Below are 19,117 nucleotides of genomic sequence, written 5' to 3' on the forward strand. Positions count from 1 at the left end.
TATCACCACTCGAAAATCCCTTTCCACTACAAACCAGCAGAGCTTTTCCCTTCTTTTCCCAACTGTTTCGATACGTTTGAGGACCAACAGAGTTGAGTGTTTTGGGGACCGATTTTTATCACTTTTTTTGTTCTTCAGAGCGCCTTATACCTGATATACACCCCTTTTTCTTTTATTTTTTTGGAAGAATTTAAATTATCTTGGGTAGCTGATTTTTGTTTAATTATGTTGCGGGATACAAACACATTCTTGAGGATTTTCTGGGTATTGAAGGAGGTGCCGATGGTGGTGCTGGAATTGGAGGAGGTGCAGGTAGTGGTGGTGCTGCTGGAGGCGGCGTTGGAGGTGCTAATGGAGGAGCTGGAGTTGGAGGAGGTGCAGGTGGTGGTGGTGCCGCTAGAGGTGGCGCTGGAGGAGGTGTAGGTGGTGGTGCTGGGGCTGGAGCTAGTGTTGGAGGAGCAGGTGGTGGTGGTGGAGTTGGAGGCAGTGCAGGTGGTGGTGCTGGAGGTGGCATTGGAGGAGGTGCAGGGGGTGGAGCTGGTGGAGGAGTAGGTGGTGGTGTAGGTGGTGGGGCTGGTAGAGATTGGTAGTGGAGTTGGGGGTGGAGCAAGCGGGGAAGTAGGAGGGGTCGTTGGAGGCATTAGTGGGGTGCCGGAGGTGGAGCAGGTGGAGGTGTAGGAGGAGGAGCCCGAGGAGGCGTTGGCAAAGGTGCTGGAGGTGGGGCCGGTGGCGGAAAAAGGGGTGGAGCAGATGGTGGCTTTGGGAAAGGTGGAGGTATAGGAGGTGGTGCAGGTGGTGGTTTTGGGGCTGGAGGAGGTTTTGGTGGAGGGCATAGGGGATTTGGTAAGGGTGGAGGAGTTGGCGCGGGCGGTGGATTCGGAGGCCGGACTAGTCCTAGAATTGGACGTCGCAAATTGTGATCTCTCTGACGCAGTTGAAAAGAAACAAAGCAAAACTGGGCAATTTTTAAGCAATGGGAGAGGAGTTCGGACAGCCTTTGGAGACTTTGTTAGTCAAGAATCCAAGGTTTAGAATTGGATCCTTCAAGGATTTTACTTCTTTTGTTATTGTCCCAGTGAACTATCCAAAATACCCTTACTTAATTGTTCAATTAGTGATTTGATTGAATTTATACGGTGGCGCCGCCGCGGAGTTCCTCAATTAGAACCGTTAAATAAGTATAAGGATCAAATTGACCAAAAAAAATATACATGGACTAAATTGACACAGAAAAAAAGTTTAGGGACGAAATTGGCCATTTTCCCTAAAATTACTCTTAGACTGGCGGCCTGTGGGCACAAAACGAGAAACTCCAATCTTCAATTATGTGTATAATCAGCGCATGACATATGATTCTCCTACCAAAAATTAACCAAAGAAAGACCTTTTACAGTTCATCTCCAAAACTAAGACATCCCACATGTTAAAAGGAGGACAATTCTCCAGATTCAAACTTGAAGCCAATTTGTTTTTAATTTTATTTATCATCCTAAACATGAGTATTTTTCAGTATTGTAATTATCTTGTATGTTTTTCATAGTTTGGAAGAAAATTATCATGTATATATTAATAAGATATCTATTCATTATTTTTTTTCCACTTGATTTTGCCATGTAAAACCAGAGAATGAAAAGGTCTAAGATTCAAATGATTTTTAGTGTCTAAAGAGCACACGGAAATAATTCGAAACTTCTAATTGAAATACTAATGCATTCACACAAAATTCTCATTTAGGTTGCAAATCTCTCCAAACTAATGTTTGGATTGTAAGTTATTTGAGATATTTTTACTGTAATACTTTTTGTGATGTGATGTATATGAGATAAAAAAATAATTGAAAAGATAAAAAGATGTATTGAAAATTATAATGATAATGTAAATAAATAAAATTGAAGAAATAATGCTCAATCCAAACATATATGACATGAGAATGCTGGCCTTACTAAATAGACTCAAAGGTCTTTCAGTTTTTGCCTCTGGCCATACCACTTTTTGACAGATTTAAGCCTAAGGAAAAACACAGAGAAAGTACCTCGTTGGAAGCGTGGAAAAAGTTGTAGCATAATTAGTCAAAAGTAATTTTAGTCTATCTTCCGGGATTCACACCCAGTGAATTTGGAATATTAAATTCTTGCGTTTAAAAGCCAATCGTGTAGCACATTTTCTCCCATGTCGAGTACAATAATTGAGGAGACAACTATGCACCAGGACGTACATGCATGCGAATTTTTTTTCCAACAAAAAAAGAAAAAAGAAAGAGCGTGATTCCATTAATTTTTTAATATGAGTGGGAGGTTTCGAAATCGAAATATCTCATTTACACTTGTTTCCTTTATATCATTCAATCCATCCCTAACTTTAATTATTAATTTCAATTATAATTATTTTTTCTACCCTTAACTATTTTTTAAATGTAAGTGAGAGATCATTGGTAACTGATTACAAACCTTTTCAACAATTAACTCTCAACTGATTGTTCCCTTGTTGTCTAATTAAATCAAAAAATGGAGTTTGGATATTAACTGAATGGAACTATGACCTTAAGGTTTTTATCACTTGGTTAGAAAAAAAAAAAGTTTAGGCACTATGTTAATCATTTTTACAGTAAAATCTTATGCAAGATTTTCCTGTTTTAAAGATACTTTATTTTCATGCAATTGGAGGAATTTCAGCACAGAACAAGAAAAGAGAGAGAGCAATTTCCCGGAAGCAATCATGCAACTTTATAAAAAATGAGGCAGTTAGTGGCACAGAAAATGGGACCAAAAAATTCGCTGCATTACAATTGTTATTTTATATAACAGAGACTTGTAGCTCAATTCCTTAGGACAAAAGAAAACATAGAATGTCTTATAATCTGAAATCAAATTGTAGAGGAAAAGAACCAAAATAACAAGGGGTGTGTTTGGATATAAATATTATTTCAAATATTATTTTACTTACTTTATAGTAATGCATCACAAAAAAATGCTAGGGTTAATAACATTTACTTCCTTTGAGGTTTGGCCAAGCTACCGGTCAATCCCTGAGATTTTGCCAAATAAAAAAATGAACCTTCAAACTCAAAAAATTATAAAAAAAACATCCCCTCACCATTAGTCAACAAAATTTTGACTGCTAGTCTTGATGATGTCAACCAAAAATATGTCATGCAAGCCCCAAAATACCCACTCTTAAAAACCAGTATTTCATCTTTCATTTCCCATCTTTTTTTTAATTTAATTTCCTATTCCGTCTTCCTTTTATTTTTTGCCTTCTTCACGAGCTTTTAAGGGCACCAGTCATGGTAGCTGGCAGGTTAAAGGCGGCCACCCAAGGTACCAATGTCCACCTCCTTTACAATCAAAGGTACAATCAAGTTGGAGAACGGTGATATAAATTGAAAACAGTGGTTGCTGCTTCTCATATCACTCAAATAGCAACCAATCTTATGAAATTTATACGGAATTTGATGCTTAGGATGAGAAGAAGATAGATATAGCAAGAAATCAGCACAAACTACTGAAACATTACAAGATAAAATCACAATTCGATGCCACATAAAACCCAAAATGTTATGTTGTAAGGAATGAAATAGATAATTTGATTTGGAACTAGGAAGTAAAGGGACAAAAAAGAGAATTTATTTTGTAAGGAACAAAATAGAGAATTTGATACTCTGTATCAAGCATTGGATCTTATGTATATTTGGCACTACTTTTATTATTGTCATTAGAGGGAAAGTTATACTCAGTCAACTACTCAAACTTATGCAAAAAGGAGAAACATGAAATTAACACCGGCAGCAATCATGAATAAAATAGTTGGAATGCTAGCAGCATCAAATGTCATTTCTAGGAGTTCTTTTCACAACTGCATTCATTCAGGATAGACACTTTTTTGCCCATTTGGGGGTCCTGGGGCTAGTCAGATAAGTAATATTCAGCCATGTTCTAAATGAAAATTTTGAGGTTGTGATTTCAACGAAATGTCTAAAAGGATCGAACAATTGGAAAGAAATTATGTTTAAAACGATAAAAATTTAATATCAAGATTTAGTATGGTAAAAAGCCTGAACAGGAAAAACAAAAATGAAAGGCCAAACATTAGGATTTAAAAAAAAAATTCCAAAGAAGACATGTTGCTTGGGAAAAAAAATCTTAAAAAATGAAAACAAGAAAGGCAGAATCACTTAAAAGTGGATGAATACTTGGACAATCATGCACCGTTAAAGGCGAAGTGATGATTTGGACTACGTAAGCAAACATTTCGTTCATTTTTAAGCAGTGCGCATTAGCATTTCATAGGAATTGTGAATTTAGACTGCGTATTTGTATTTATTTGCATATCCTTTATATATTGCAAATCTATAGTGAATAATAATTAATGGTGTACCAACATTTCTTAACGACACTCCATCATCTTTATATATATATATATGTGTGTGTCTATATATATATTTCAAAGAACAAGGAGCCAGTGGTGTAGCATTATTAAATTTCTCTTTTGCATAAATGTTTCGTACTAAATTGTTTATTTTGGGTTCCACCATATAAACGATAACAATTTGGATACATCACCAAATAGTTGACAACATTAATATATAAGTATTTGATTACTTTTGCCAATGAAATCTTGATTTAGTAGTTAAAGTTGAAACCTGAACACTAGAGGTCCTAAGTTTTACTTCCATTCTTCTACCCTACTTTTTATATTCCACTCTTCCTGCTAGAGAAAAAAAAGGAATTTTAATAACTTTTCTTAAAACATGTCATGATAACAATTAAACAGTAAATAATTTTTTTGGGCCTCATAACTGTACAATACAAAGCCCAGATAGACCTAGATTTTAAATTCAGAACGTTGCTCATAGGACCATGGCAGGTGCAACTGTTTCTAGCGATTTTGTGCATTTTGCACATTGGGTAACTTTATTTGCATACGGCGTAACTTTATTTGCACAACGTGTAACTTTAGAACAAAATTTTGTGGACCACACACACATTGTTAAAAATGGGGTACAAAAAGTGATTTGGACTGTATAATTTTTTTTAGCCAAATTTTGACCGTGAACAGCTCAAGAGCGGTCCATCTAATGACCGCTCCTGCCCCTCATCCTTGCTCATAATAGGCCCATCTAAACTGACGCTATCACAGGCCTCAGAAGAGAAGACATGCCAACCCAATTTTTGCATCATTAGGACATGATGTACATAACCACTGGGCCAATGGCTCAATGGCCACCAGGGAGGGACTTAAGTCCCTCATTGGGCTGTTGCTGAGGGTTCAAACCTCACCAGCAACGAAAAAAATCTAAGAATTGTATCATAGCACTCCCTTGGTCTAGTTGGGTCTGTATACTCACTAGCCTCTACAACAGCCTCCTTAGACTCCCCCTCCCCTAGATTAGGATAAAGTAGGTTATACAAATGTATCGTTGCTGATAAAAAAAAAGGACATGATGTACATGATAACAGCTAACCAAAATAGAACTTTACAATTGTTTCCCCGAAACAAAGAGTTCCCAAATGTTAAAATGGAGAATATTTCCAAAATTAAACTTGAAGCAAATGTTGTAGACATTAATCGTCCTAAATTGTTGCATTCTTTTAGTTCAATTATCTTGAATGTTATTCCATATTTTGGAAGACAGTTATCATGTATTGGTGATTTCGATTCTCCACACCGTGCATATATCCAAGTTTATTTGTTTTCATTTGATTTTATAAAAGATCTAGAGCAAAATAATAATAAAAAAATCTAAGATTCAAATGATTTTTTTTTTGTCTCAAGAGCAAGTGGAAATGATTGGAAACTTCCAATCGAAAAAATAATGCATTTGCAGAAAAATCTCATTGACAGAGGTGGGCTCAGTTGATGAACTTCAAAGAAGATTTGCGTTTTATCTGGTCATGCAACTTTTTGGTGAATGAATTTAATCACTGAGGAACAGTGCGGAGAAAGCACTTTCGTGAAAATGTGCAAAATTTGTAGCATCTCACAAGATATTATATAATAGACGTGCAGCAATAACGTAAATTATTTTTTTGTGCATCTATTCTAGCAAAATGGTAATATTAAATCCAATATCTACAAACTTTATATCTAACACGCAACATATGCACTTCAATATTTTCATATTTTGCCCCTTTAGACCCCAATAGTTTTAATTCTCAGTCAATGTGAAGCAGTACTATATTTTTTTTATACATTAATAATTAGACTTTTGTTATAAAGTAAAAATTAGTCTATTTAAAGTAGTAATCCTTCCCACCAATATAGTATTATTGCCACTTAAGTTTTTGACGAAGGATAAATTGGTCATTTCATCAATTACTTAGATGAAATTAATTTTCATGTTATTTTTAAGTTCACTGAGGGTGTAAAGTGCTTATTAAAATATTTTAGGCTGTAAAGTGCAATTAGTGTAATAATTCGTGGAAATTTTTTGCATTTAACCGTATCCTTTTCAAGCAAATCAATTATTTCAAGTCGATTCACACTTCGTAGAAAAGTGTCAATGCAACCAACTATCAACTAAAAATCGCAAACGTATCGATGCAATGAAATATAAATCACCATCTATCAATCTTCTCAGAATCAGAGCGTGATGGAAAATAAAAGGACCACCCAATGTACTTGGACCAAATTGCCAATCTTCCTTGGTAGCTATAGCTTCTATGAGTTGTCACCTCCTGAAATTGGCAACGACTTGACTCAAAGAATAACCAACCATCAGTTACATCACAGGGCAACGACTTGACTCACGAGTCATGAAATTTTTCTTTTGAGAAATTAAAAGGAACCATCCAACGACGTATTCGGACCAAATTGTCCATCTTCCAGGACTCACACCTGCAGCATTTGGAATTATTAAATTCTGTCGTTTAACAGCCAACCGTGTAGCACATTTTCTCGCATGCCTCGTACAATAATTGAGGAGACAACTATGCACCAAGACATGCATGCTTGAGATCATTATCCAGATGTAGTTCTAGCAATTTTAGATTGATTGGTAACCGATAATATTTTACTAAGTCGAACTAGAAAATATATTAAGAAGGTCATTGGTAATGTATTTGTTCCTTTAGTTGTTTTGTTTTCTCTTTCTTTTTCCGTTTACCAACAAAGATATAAAGTGGGAAGGCATTATTCTTTCCTTTATTTTTGCAGAAGAAGCATATAGGTTTTTTCTTTATTAATATTCTTCTTTTTTTTTGTTACATTTTTTTATTTCCTTTGACTCCTCATTTTCTTCTCCGGTTCGTCCAATGAAACTTGGCTAGTTGTCAACGCATTTGGGTAAAGGATTATTTTGTCATTCTCCAGAATCTAACGGTAAAATCAAGATGACATTAGTTATGAGGGGTGAATGTAATTTGACCTAATCTCAAGCATTGATTGGTAAATTGGCGAAACCTCAAGAGAGTTCAATTTAATTAACCTAATATCTAACAGGGTGTGTTACAAAAGTTTAACTACTTATATTCTAGCCCTATAGGATTTTAGCAATGGTTCAGAGCAAGAAGAAATTATAGGCCTTTGGACTTTTACCAACAATCTAATGTACTTGCTTTACTCTCGAAATGGAACTTTTGTCCTACTTCTTGTTTTACTATCGGTCCCATTTTTTATTATATTACTATTTCTCATTTATAAATATTATATTTTAATTTTTTCCCCTTACTATCAAATAACTACTAACACAGTAAAAAATAAAAAAAAAATTTAAACCGATCTTCTATTTCACTCATTATTCAACTTTCTGTCACACTTTTTATTATATTATATATTTTCTCCTTCATAAATATCATATTTTAATTCTCTTTTGTTTCCTTAGGTTCAGTAACTATAACTGAGTAATACACAAAATTTAACAAACTCAAAAATTCAAAATATACATAAAAATGAGATTGTTTTTATGAATTTTCTCCATGTAATTTAACCCATTATATATATATATATATTTTTTTTCAGTAATCACCCTCAATTACTATTTTGTTTGTTATGAATTGTTTGTTTAGTTAATCTATGGACTATGTACACAGTACACACCACCAAAAGCGGAATGGAAACCATAGTAGATCTGCAGATTAAAAAAAAAAGTCTGGAAAAAAGAAGCCCAAAATGGAAAATGCGAGTGAACTTCCTTGACGTTAACGTACAAAAGAACAATTCAAAGAAGTTTTGCGGTTTAAGTGACAAAATTCACACACCGAATAATTGTCAGATTATATAATTGGACAGAACTGGACTGAAAAGGCCTGGATCCCAGGAAGCCAAGTTGCATGGAGAAAACATAACGCAAAACAAAAGCAATCATGAATAAAAAAGTTTCGAAAGCAACTCACCGACATTTGATGCTCTCCACACGCTTCAACTTGGCGATAACCACTTGAAATGATAGCATCCCCGATTTTTTCTGCAACATACATGTTCTTCGTATTTTAGATCTTTTCAAGAACCAGCTATGAAACTGAATTAGTCAATCAAGACAAGTAGCAAAATGTAACTTTGTTGATCCATTTTTGGACACTCTTGAGTGAGGAATTGTCTGGTTCTGTCTAACTTTTGTACGTGTTATGATTTTTAGTACATAATTATATTAATTGTTGTATAGAATATATGTGAAATATTTTTTTTATATACATCAACTTTTTTAAGAGTACAACACTATAATATTTTCATATACCAAATAATATAACAAGTATAATAATCGTATCAAACCAAATGAAAATACAATCGCATTGGCCTCCTATCCAAGTGATAACTTGTTTAGATTTTAAGTTTTATATCTATATTATTTATTGAGATGTACAAATGTAAGAAAATGCTGAAAAAAAAAGATGATGAATGACGTATGATGACATAAGAAAATCTATTTGTGTATTGCATATGTCACATAGTTTAAAAATAAACTCATAAATCATGCCTGCCTAAATATTTGCAAGCATTTAGGGCATAAAAGAACTATGGAATAAAATTGCACCAACATTATTGTGCTCATATATAGAATACTTAGGCATATCTTTTTCAAGCAAATCAATAATTACAAGTTGATTCACAATTTACAGAAAAATGTCAATGTAGCCAAATATCAACTAGAAATCGCAAACTTATGGACGTAATAAAGTATGAATCATCATTCACCAATCTTCTCAGAATCTTCAACACTGGCATAATAGGACCACCCAATGAGTTTGGGTGCCCTGGATCAAATTGTCAATCTTGCTTGGTATCTGTCGCTTCACCCAATTGTTACTTCATGAAACCTGGCTAAATTTGACTGGATAGCCAATGGCGTGCTTGTAATAGTTTATGGAGGTTTTCTGCATTTAATCCTATACTTTTCAAGCATATTAATTATTTCAAGACCATTCACATTTTGTAATGAAAATGTCAATGTAGCCAAATGTCAATTAGAAATCTTAAAACGTATGGACCTAATAAAATATAAATCACCATCTATTAATCTTTCCAAAATCTTCAACACTTAAAGTAATGGAAAATAAGAGGAACCATCCAATTGGTTTGGACCAAGTTGCCAATCTTGCTTCTATGAGTTGTCACTTCATTCATGAAATTGGCTCAATCTCAAAGAGTTACATTGTAGAACAACGACTTGACTCGCGAGTCATGATATTATTGCTTGGTACGTAGTCGTTGCTTCTCCCAGTTGTTACTTCATGAAACCTGGCTGAATGTAATAGCCAACGAAAGCTTAGACTTGACTCAAGAGTCAAGAAACCACTCTTTACTTCATGAAACCATCCAACGACGACTTGGACTAAGTAGTTATGGACAAGTTATGTGCATAATTAAGTAGTTATGCTTTCTTTCTTCAAAATATATATATATATATATATATATATAATCGTCAGTCTTGCTTGGTAGCCGTCGCTTCTCCTTATTGTTACTTCATGAAACCTGGCTGAATCTGACTGGATAGCCAACGACGACTTGGTCTTGATTCGAGAGTCATGAAATTTCTGTTCTTATGAACTCTATTCTCCTCAAGTAATGAATTGTCTAAGCATGCTTTGACGATTCCAACACTACCAGAAGCGGCAGTAGCTTTTATTACCAACCTTTTGTTCAGCCTACTATTTTGTTGGTAGTAGAAGTGTCATATAATTAAGTAGTTATGGACAACTTATGTACATAATTGAGTAGTTGTGCTTTCTTTCTTCAAAAAACAAATGTATATTCTCCTTATCTTCAACAAAAGACATCCCAAGTAGACTCCCAAGTCTTCGGAGATGACAGTCCAGACAGGTATACAGGGCAACTTGGTGCGATTATGCTGGCATTGGCTACTCTTTTGGCCGTCCTAAAGCTAGGGTTACCATTGATGAGTAGCTAATACGTCTAAAAATTGATATACAATTGTATTTGTATGACTATTTTAATGAATCTCTTAGTGGATGTGAAAAAAAAAAGAAAAAGAAAAAAGAAGCAAACGATAAAAACTGAAAATAAAAAGAGGAAGAAGTGAAGAACTTTTCAATTTTCAATTTTGCGAATAAAGAACTTTGACAGTCCATCTTCAAAACTAAGACAGCCGACTTGTTAAAGGAAGGACAATTCTCCAGATTTAAACTTGAAGCCAAGTTGTTTTTAATTTTGTTTATCGTCCTAAACATGAGTTTTTTTCAGTATGTTTTTCATAGTTTGGAAGAAAGTTATCATGTATATTATTCTTCATTTTTTTTTCCACTTGATTTTGTCATTTAAAAGCAGATAATGAAAAGGTCTAAGATTCAAATGATTTTTAGTATCTAAAGAGCACACGCAAAAATTCGAAACTTCTAATTGAAATACTAATGCAAATTTCTCCAAACCAAAGTCTTTCAGTTTTTTTTTTTTTTTTGACAAATTTAAGCCTAAGGAAAAACACGGAGAAAGTACTTCGTTGGAAGTGTGGAAAAAGTTGTTACAACGGCTAATAGTGACATACAACAGTAACATTAATTAGTCATGCACCCTTTCGACCTATAAGTAGGGGCTTTCTGATTTTTGCTCGACGCACTCAAAACACCTCATGAATATTGTGTGAAAGCATTGATTAGTAGCCAAAAAAAAAAAAAACCATCTCTAAAGATCGAGTCTGTTAACTTGTAACAATATGATCAAATTCACTCCATTCATTGTGTTATGGTTTGTCTTTTTGGCAAGTAAGATTGTTCTTAGTCTTCACGCAGGAGCATATTCAAATGTTAGCTGTTTTGAGAACGAGCGACAAGCTCTCCTCGAGTTTAAGAAAGGTTTAATTGACAACTCAAATCGTTTGGCATTTTGGACCGGACAAGATTGTTGCTCATGGGAAGGAGTTGGATGCAGCAGGAACACTGGGCATGTGGTGAAACTTGATTTGCGTAATAACGTTGTTTTTGATCGTGCTCGATTGATCTTTGGGAACACACTCAATTATGTCTCTATCTATGGTGAAACTTGCTTGGGAGGCCAGATAAGTCCTTCGTTAGTGAACTTGCAGCATTTGCATTACTTGGATTTAAGTTCGAATTATTTTGCAGGAATTCGAATCCCGACATTTATAGGATCCTTGAAAAATTTGAGATATTTGAACTTCTCTAATGCAGGTTTCGGTGGGACAATTCCTCCCCAATTAGGAAATCTCTCAGCCTTAGAATATCTCGATCTTGGTAAAAAACTTTTAACTTTTAGTTACGATATAGGTGGTTATCAATTGTCCACTAAGAGTCTCTGGTGGGCCACTAGTCTTTCTTCCTTGAAACATTTGGACCTCTCGGGAGCGGACTTAGGAAAGGCTCAGGACTGGTTACAAGCACTTAATAAACTTCATTTCTTATCTTCTTTAACATTAGAATATTGTGGTATTTATTCCTTTCCTTATATTGCACACCTTAATTTCACATCTCTTACCTCACTTGATCTCGGAGGCAATGAATTTAATTCCACAATCCCTCTCTGGTTGTTTAATTTAACTTCACTCGTTCATCTCGACCTTAGCGGCAACAGTTTTTTCGGTCCAATAGTTCCTCACAGCCTTCAGCACTGGACTTCACTAAGCTACCTCGATCTTAGCGGCAATCGATTCAATACCTCACTGCTCGATCCGCTTTTCACTTTCAAAAATCTCGTCCATCTGGACTGGAGTAATAACCAAATCCAAGGCCCGCTCCCCTTCAGCCTAGGCAACCTAACTTCTCTTTCCGTACTGCACATGGGAGATAACAGCTTTGAAGGCCCAATCCCAAGTGCGATTGGGCAACTTCGAGAACTCACCGAACTCGATCTCAGTTCCAATGGGTTCAATGGTACCATTCCATCCTCTCTTTGGAGGCTGAGTGAGTTGAAATCCTTGTTTCTATCTGACAATCCATTGAGTGGGGAGTTGCGTGACATTCACTTTGCCCAACTCGCACAACTGAAAGAATTAAGCTTATCCTCCACTCTACTCGCTCTGAATGTGAGTTCCTCGTGGGTCCCATCATTCCAGCTTCACACTATAGATATGAGTTCCATGAAGATAGGGCCCAAATTTCCTCTCTGGCTTCAAACTCAGAAAAGAGTCGAAAGTCTGGACATGTCAAATGCAAGCATCTCAGATACTATCCCAGATTGGTTTGAGAGACAGTGTCATGGTATAAAATCTTTGTATTTCTCCAACAATCACATGATGGGAAAACCACCCGTGTGCAAAGGCAACAGTGGTCATGAATTTCGCAAAATATTTTTTTTGGAGTCCAACAAATTCGAGGGGCCTTTGCAATTGTTACCAACAGACATTTCTCGATTGTATCTTAAAAATAACTCACTGCAAGGGATTATTCCACACCCCGACATTAACATGACATTGGATATTCTTCGAGTACTAGATCTCAGTGATAACCACTTCATCGGCAGCATCCCTGATTCGTTGTGCAGCTTACAAATGCTTGTTGTCCTGGATCTTTCTAACAACCAGCTCTCTGGAAGGATCCCCTCATGCATTGGTAAGCTTAAAACGTTGGGTGCGCTACTTCTGGCAAACAACAATCTCTACGGGCACATTCCAATTTCACTGGGACATCTCAATGTTCTCCAGTCTTTGCACTTGAACCGAAACAATTTTACGGGGATGCTCCCATTCTCTCTCAGACATCTGAAAAAATTGGAGTACCTGGATCTTGGAAATAATGGACTGGAAGGCATTATACCATCTTGGATTGGGGATGAACTATCTCGTCTGAGGATCCTTGTGCTTGAATCTAATAATTTCCACGGTGACATTTCCGTGAGCCTCTGCAAATTATCATCCCTTCAGGTTTTAAATTTGAAAGACAACAACTTAACTGGACATATACCTCGCTGTTTCAACAACTTTACAGCAATGACAGTGACAGAATTGGACAGCAATGACAATATTTATGTCGGCATTTATGTCACGCCTCTAATGACTCTGTCAGGTACCTATAGTGAAGAACTTTCAGTTTTCATCAAAGGACGAATGTTGAACTACACCTCAAGCATTGTTCCATATGTTAGATTCATGGGGCTCTCAGGAAACAAACTAAGTGGGGAAATACCTGTCGAGTTAATGTCTCTAGTTGGATTGCAGGGTTTGGATTTATCTAGAAACCATCTAAGTGGAAGAATCCCAGAAAACATTGGGAACTTGAGCCATCTTGAGTCTCTAGATTTATCCAAAAATGACCTTTCCGGTCCAATTCCTCAAAGTTTGTCGAACTTAAATTTTCTGAGCTGCCTGAACTTGTCGTTCAACAAGCTAACTGGTCGAATTCCATCCGGACGTCAACTGCGGACATTAGACGACCCAACAACCATTTACATGGGAAACAGTGGACTTTGTGGTGAACCGCTGAACAAAAGCTGCCCCGATGAATCTGATGGTGAATCAAATGCCGAAGAATCTGATGGTGATCATGAGGATGGCAAGGAGTCTTATTTTGATTGGTTTTATGCTGGTTTGGGACCTGGTTTTGCTGTTGGACTCTTGGGATTCTTCAGTGTCCTATGTTTCAAAAAGTCATGGCGCTATGCATACTTCGGATTTCTGGAGAGCTTGTTGAATAAAGCTTGGGTAGAAATTGCATTGCTAAAAAGGAAGTTTGGTTGATTGATTTTACATGCATCATGAATTATTGAAAACCAGGATGTATGCTTCATCTTATTGTAAAATAATAAAGTATAAATAAGGCATTTCCACTTCCTTTTTGGCTTGCAGCCAAACGACAAAAATTTCTTATAAGATACAGGGACGACCAAGCAACGCAACACATAGAGCATTAGCTTTGGAAGACGTTTAATCTTATAATACAAATGTAGTTTTTAACTAGCAAAGATATATTAATTAACTCATCAATCTGTTAAAATAATCGGAGGTCAAGAAGGGACAATGCAGTCTCTTCGTACAATTAAAAATATGCATGCAGTCTAATTAGAGTCATAAAACATTCAAATTCAATAGAGATGAAAAAATGTCTCATTGTTTTGAAGAGAAGACGTATGAATTATCACATAATCAGAGTTAACCCATGCCCTTTTTTTCCCCTTTTTCAAGAAAGAAGGATGCCAATGTTTTACATGTTACAATATTAAATTGTTCAACAATAATATTAAATTGAGATTAAAGTAAATTCAAAATATTAAAAGCATATTTTAGCAATTTTTTCCCCCTCAAATGTTACTCTTCTACCTCTAGAATGGCATCATAAACGAACCACCAGTTTAAAGATTTTGTAGAACACTGACCCTTTTGGCTAAATTCATATTTTGTTCTATGAATCAGGATAAACCAGGCAATTAAATTTTACGCCACGCCTATAACAGCCATGCTGGGCTATAACTACTTGCACTATGTATTAAGTACTTGCTGTAGCAATTCGATCACTCAATCATGCTTGCAAAAGTTCTTCCAGCACCTAACAAATTGCCATGTCCTAGGGGTGTGACAGCATAATAGAGACAGCCAGTAAGTGCACCTTGATAAATAGTCCAACACTACCATAACATCCAACCCAAACAAAGCCAGACGACAATCATGAAGAACAAAAAGCTGTCTCTACAAGTCAAAGTATGTGTTTGAATGAACTCTTTGAATTTAAACACTAGCAAAACTTGTCTTGCAACCTCCAATAGCATCAAGTAACAATATGCCTCAAAATTTGTAGAATCCCCTAAAGCCATTGCCAATGAAAGCACCATTAAATACGGCTCAAGCCTTCCTAGATTTGCTGGTGGCCAACTGTGATTCAGGCTGTAAAATATAAGGAAAAAAATTTAGACATGAAGAGAAACACTCCGGAAATTCCAGACAAGAAGAAGATATAACTACGTATGTATTACCTCCTTTTTGACAGACTCTTCCTTCTCGGACAAAATCAACTCAATATGGCAGGGGGAGGACATGTAGGCTGGCCAAAAAGATCATACATTGAGGTTAATAGACATAATGGACAGAACAGAAAACTGAAAAAAAGTCATCTATCGGACATACGGTTTATTCTTCCATGGGCACGATATGTGCGGCGTCTTTGTTTCTGTGCTTGATTCACTTGAATGTGAGAAATGAAAAGTGAATCCACATCCAAGCCTTTCACCTACAGGATAAAATAACCGCTGCCAAAGTTGTACAAAACAAAGAAATTTAGATTACAACTTCTGGATGCATGGACAAACCTCTGCATTGCTTTCAGCATTCTTGAGCAAATCCAAAATGAAGCTAGCAGATTTAACAGGCCAGCGACCCTGTCCATTTGAATGCCTATTCTTGGCCTGAGCAGTACGCCCAACACCTCCACAGAAACGCGTAAACGGAATCGCCTGCTTATGGGCCAAAACATCCTCCAAGTACCTCTTAGCCTTCGCTAAAGGCAGCTTCCTGATGGCATGCGCTGTTTCCCTTGTGTTCTGTTAAAGAACAGGAGTACAGACGGTCTTTCAGATTGTATACTTGGATAAGAACTAGCTAAGGATTCAGACCAAACAACAAAGTAGCACCATTGAGGGATATAGCAGATTTTACATCATGAATTATGTACTGTTCCAAAGAAAACAAAAGACACATACTACTCTAGCAAGGTAACAACTCTAATACCACAAGAACTAAGATTTGCATCTCTATGCCCCAAAAAAGAACCAACATCAAAGCACAAATAAAGTTGTAGAAAAAGGAACATAGGGCATAACAGTGGATCCAACAGATTTTGTTGCAACTTTGAAATGCCCACTAGAACTTATTAATCATTCCCACTAGTATTCAATCAAAAACTAAATCAACGATATCCCACTCTCCCAGGAAATTCTGAAGGCAACTGACGTTCGCTAAGGATCGAAAAAGCTCATCAAGACATGAAGCTTACTTCTTGTCATCATATGCCAGTCTGATTAGCAAGATGGACATATAATAATGTCAGGAAGATGATTGTTGAAGGTTTTCAACAAGATAACGAAATACAACTGCCAATCTTCCCAAAAAAATTCATATCGCAGAGAATTCTTTCGAGCAAAGTGCAATGACAAATTAGCACAACGTCGATACACACAATCCCTGCTTTCTATAACACCGAGATGTGGATACTAAAACCCCAACCCACATCAAAATGAATCATAAAAGTATGTTAGGTTGAAAGGTACGGGGACTTGTCATTTACTAAACAATTATCTTCCCCACATACCAAGGGACAGAACATTCCCATTCTGCCAGCTTTTCTTTACTTCAAAATTAATTTTTTGAGAGCTGAAAACAAGGTTACAACCGTTCATCAATTTAAGAAATTAATACTAAAACATCCATGACAAACAAGCTAGTCTGAAGCCTACCAAATGCCAGTTGAAAACACAAGTTTTCCTCGGTTTGTTCTAATAATCAAAGAAAGACGACTATATAATCAAAATGTGCCATCGTTTACTGAACCGTGGATCATGAAGCTCAAGAGGTTCACCCAATAACAATGCCAAGTTTTATTTCCCTGAAGTTTACGAGAGACCTATTCATATTAAACGGCAACAGGCCCCTGCTTTTTTCATCAGGTTATACTACCCACAAGTCCCATAAAAAAACCCCAGAAGAACCTACAGGACCAATAAATAGCCAAAAAAAAACATATGGAGCAGGAAAAGAACTAAATGGCCTTTAAATAATTAGATCAAAGCATCCATTTTTTCAAGTGATTCCAGAGAGAGAGTGAGAGAACAATCCATACCTTGAAATGAACACGAAGATCAGATCCCCTGGCTTTGCAGGCTGCATTTAAAAAAAATTAAACAAAATTAGCACAAAAGCCTAAAAATCGATGATAAAATCTTTTAAAACAAATCTAAAAATGTAAAACCAAGTCAAAATCTAGCTTAAAACAAATAAACAAAAAAAAAGGGAGGGAGGAAAAGAGCAATTACACTTGGTAGGGTTATCGGGCTCCCTTGAGTACTTCACCTGGAAAAGCACCCCAAAGTACCAAAAATATTGTTATAATTCGAGCATATTCGACATGAAAAATCAAAACCAAAGACGAAACCAACAATTACGCAAATTGTTATAAGGCAAAAAAGCAGGAAGAAGCTGTGAGAGGAGGAGAGGGGCGGGCGAACCATCTTTCCAGCTTCAGCGGCGGGTGGCAGAAACGGAAGGGAATACTCCTGCTAGGGTTTTTCCTACATATATAACAAAAAAAAGGGCTTTGGGCAGTTTTACTTTGGTCCGTCTCCTAGTGGGTGAGTCTTTTAGTAATTTCGAATGCCAAGTAAATCATTCATGCAGCTGAGAGTACAACCTTTAAAGCGGGTTATTTTAGTTTAGATTACTGATTTACCCTTTTCCAACGACCCTTTTACTATCTTGTCTGTTCAGTTCTATGGACTTTGGCTTTGGACCGTTTACGGTCAAATTTGTGTGGGTGTTAGGCTGGCTATGCGAGGATTGCTTTATTAGCCTATTTGACAATAGTGGTGGGCCAATAGCCCATATGATGTGTACTTTTGTTATCAGGCTTTTTGTGTGGGTTAGGTGTATTGCCGATGCATTATGAGAATCAAGGCCCGGTAGTGCCCTTCACTAAGAAATTTTGTTTTGCCCGTGTTTGCTTTGGCTATATGGATACAGATGTCATTTTAGCTGGGATGGTAGAGATTTTTTTTTTTTTTTGTCTTTTGGGATGGTAGAGTTAAAATTAACCACTTTGGCATGGGATTAGGTGGTAAAAGAAAACATTTCTTTCAATTCCAGATTTTCAGCGCTCTTCTTTTTTCAACAATAGTAATAATCTATACTACTCCTACACTACGAATAATGAGAAGCCTAAAGAGATTTTGTACGGAGACTGTAGAGGTTTGAATCCTCGACATAGTATACAAACTCTCCTGGGTCATTGGACGAATACTTAATTAATGATTCAGCGCAATACGTTAAAACATTCAAGGACAAATTTTTCCATATTTAAACTTGAAGCAAATGTTGATTTTCATTATCGCCCTAAATATTTGTATTTTTCCAGCATTCCAATTATCGTGTATGTTTTTCATATTCTAGAAGAAAGTTATCATGTATTAATAAGTTTGATCTTCGATGCTAGAATATATCCATATTTATTTTTTTTTCACTTGATTTTGCCATCTAAAACCAAAGAATAAAAAAAATATCTAAGATTCAAATAGTATAGCGTCTTAAGAGTACATGGAAATGATTCCAAAATTCTAATTGAAATACTAATGCAACAACAGAAAATTCTCATTTGGGGTGCAAATCTCTCCAAACTAAACTCCCTTTATGGGACAAAGGTGGCCTCAGTTCGTTTACTTCAATTCAAAGAAGACTTGAACCGGTGGAAGGGTGGAAAAAGTTGTAGCATCGGTGGAAATGTGCAGCACATGTTACCCCATGCCTAGTGTATGTGAATTATGTATCAAGTGAGGGTTAATATAATATTTTTGCAATTGCTAGGGGAGCTAAGTGATTATTTTTAAAACATCAGGGGTGTTAAGTGATATTAGGAGAAACCTTACTAATTTTTCATGATTTTTAACTACAACTGTTTTCAATTGTTGCCAAAACTAAGAAATAATGCACAGAAAAATAAAACAATAACGTATCAAAATAAGAATGAGAATGCCGTTAATGTGTAGTGGAATTGTTCAATGTCAATCTTTTGATTTGTTT

The 19,117-nt window shown here is 36.1% G+C and overlaps 2 protein-coding genes and 2 non-coding genes across 5 annotated transcripts; 1 reads left to right on the forward strand and 3 right to left on the reverse strand.

The window, feature by feature from the left end:
• The first annotated feature begins 11,063 nt into the window (after positions 1–11,063).
• LOC113718993 (receptor-like protein EIX2) lies at positions 11,064–14,173 on the forward strand. The gene has a single exon (XM_027243947.2). It carries the CDS (start codon positions 11,105–11,107, stop codon positions 14,078–14,080), a length of 2,976 nt encoding a protein of 991 aa, XP_027099748.2. The 5' UTR covers positions 11,064–11,104; the 3' UTR covers positions 14,081–14,173.
• A 752-nt stretch (positions 14,174–14,925) lies between these two features.
• LOC113719515 (large ribosomal subunit protein uL22y) lies at positions 14,926–17,594 on the reverse strand. Of its 2 annotated transcripts, none has more exons than XM_027244731.2 (7): positions 17,554–17,594; positions 17,362–17,398; positions 17,169–17,209; positions 15,643–15,873; positions 15,461–15,563; positions 15,310–15,377; positions 14,926–15,220 (listed from the first exon to the last, which is right to left on the reverse strand). In XM_027244731.2, exons 1-7 carry the CDS (start codon positions 17,554–17,556, stop codon positions 15,179–15,181), a joined length of 525 nt encoding a protein of 174 aa, XP_027100532.1. In that variant the 5' UTR covers positions 17,557–17,594; the 3' UTR covers positions 14,926–15,178. The 2 variants fall into 2 exon arrangements, with proteins under 2 accessions (XP_027100532.1, XP_027100531.1); XM_027244730.2 differs by having other exon boundaries at positions 17,491–17,586.
• LOC113719770 (small nucleolar RNA snoR135) lies at positions 16,371–16,520 on the reverse strand. The gene has a single exon (XR_003455024.2). It is a non-coding gene; the product is annotated as a small nucleolar RNA snoR135 (small nucleolar RNA).
• Positions 16,857–16,989, reverse strand: LOC113719765 (small nucleolar RNA snoR74). The gene has a single exon (XR_003455020.1). It is a non-coding gene; the product is annotated as a small nucleolar RNA snoR74 (small nucleolar RNA).
• Positions 17,595–19,117: the final 1,523 nt, after the last annotated feature.

This window comes from Coffea arabica, chromosome 11e (genome assembly GCF_036785885.1).
Source record: "Coffea arabica cultivar ET-39 chromosome 11e, Coffea Arabica ET-39 HiFi, whole genome shotgun sequence".
NCBI classification, from domain to species: Eukaryota; Viridiplantae; Streptophyta; class Magnoliopsida; order Gentianales; family Rubiaceae; genus Coffea; species Coffea arabica.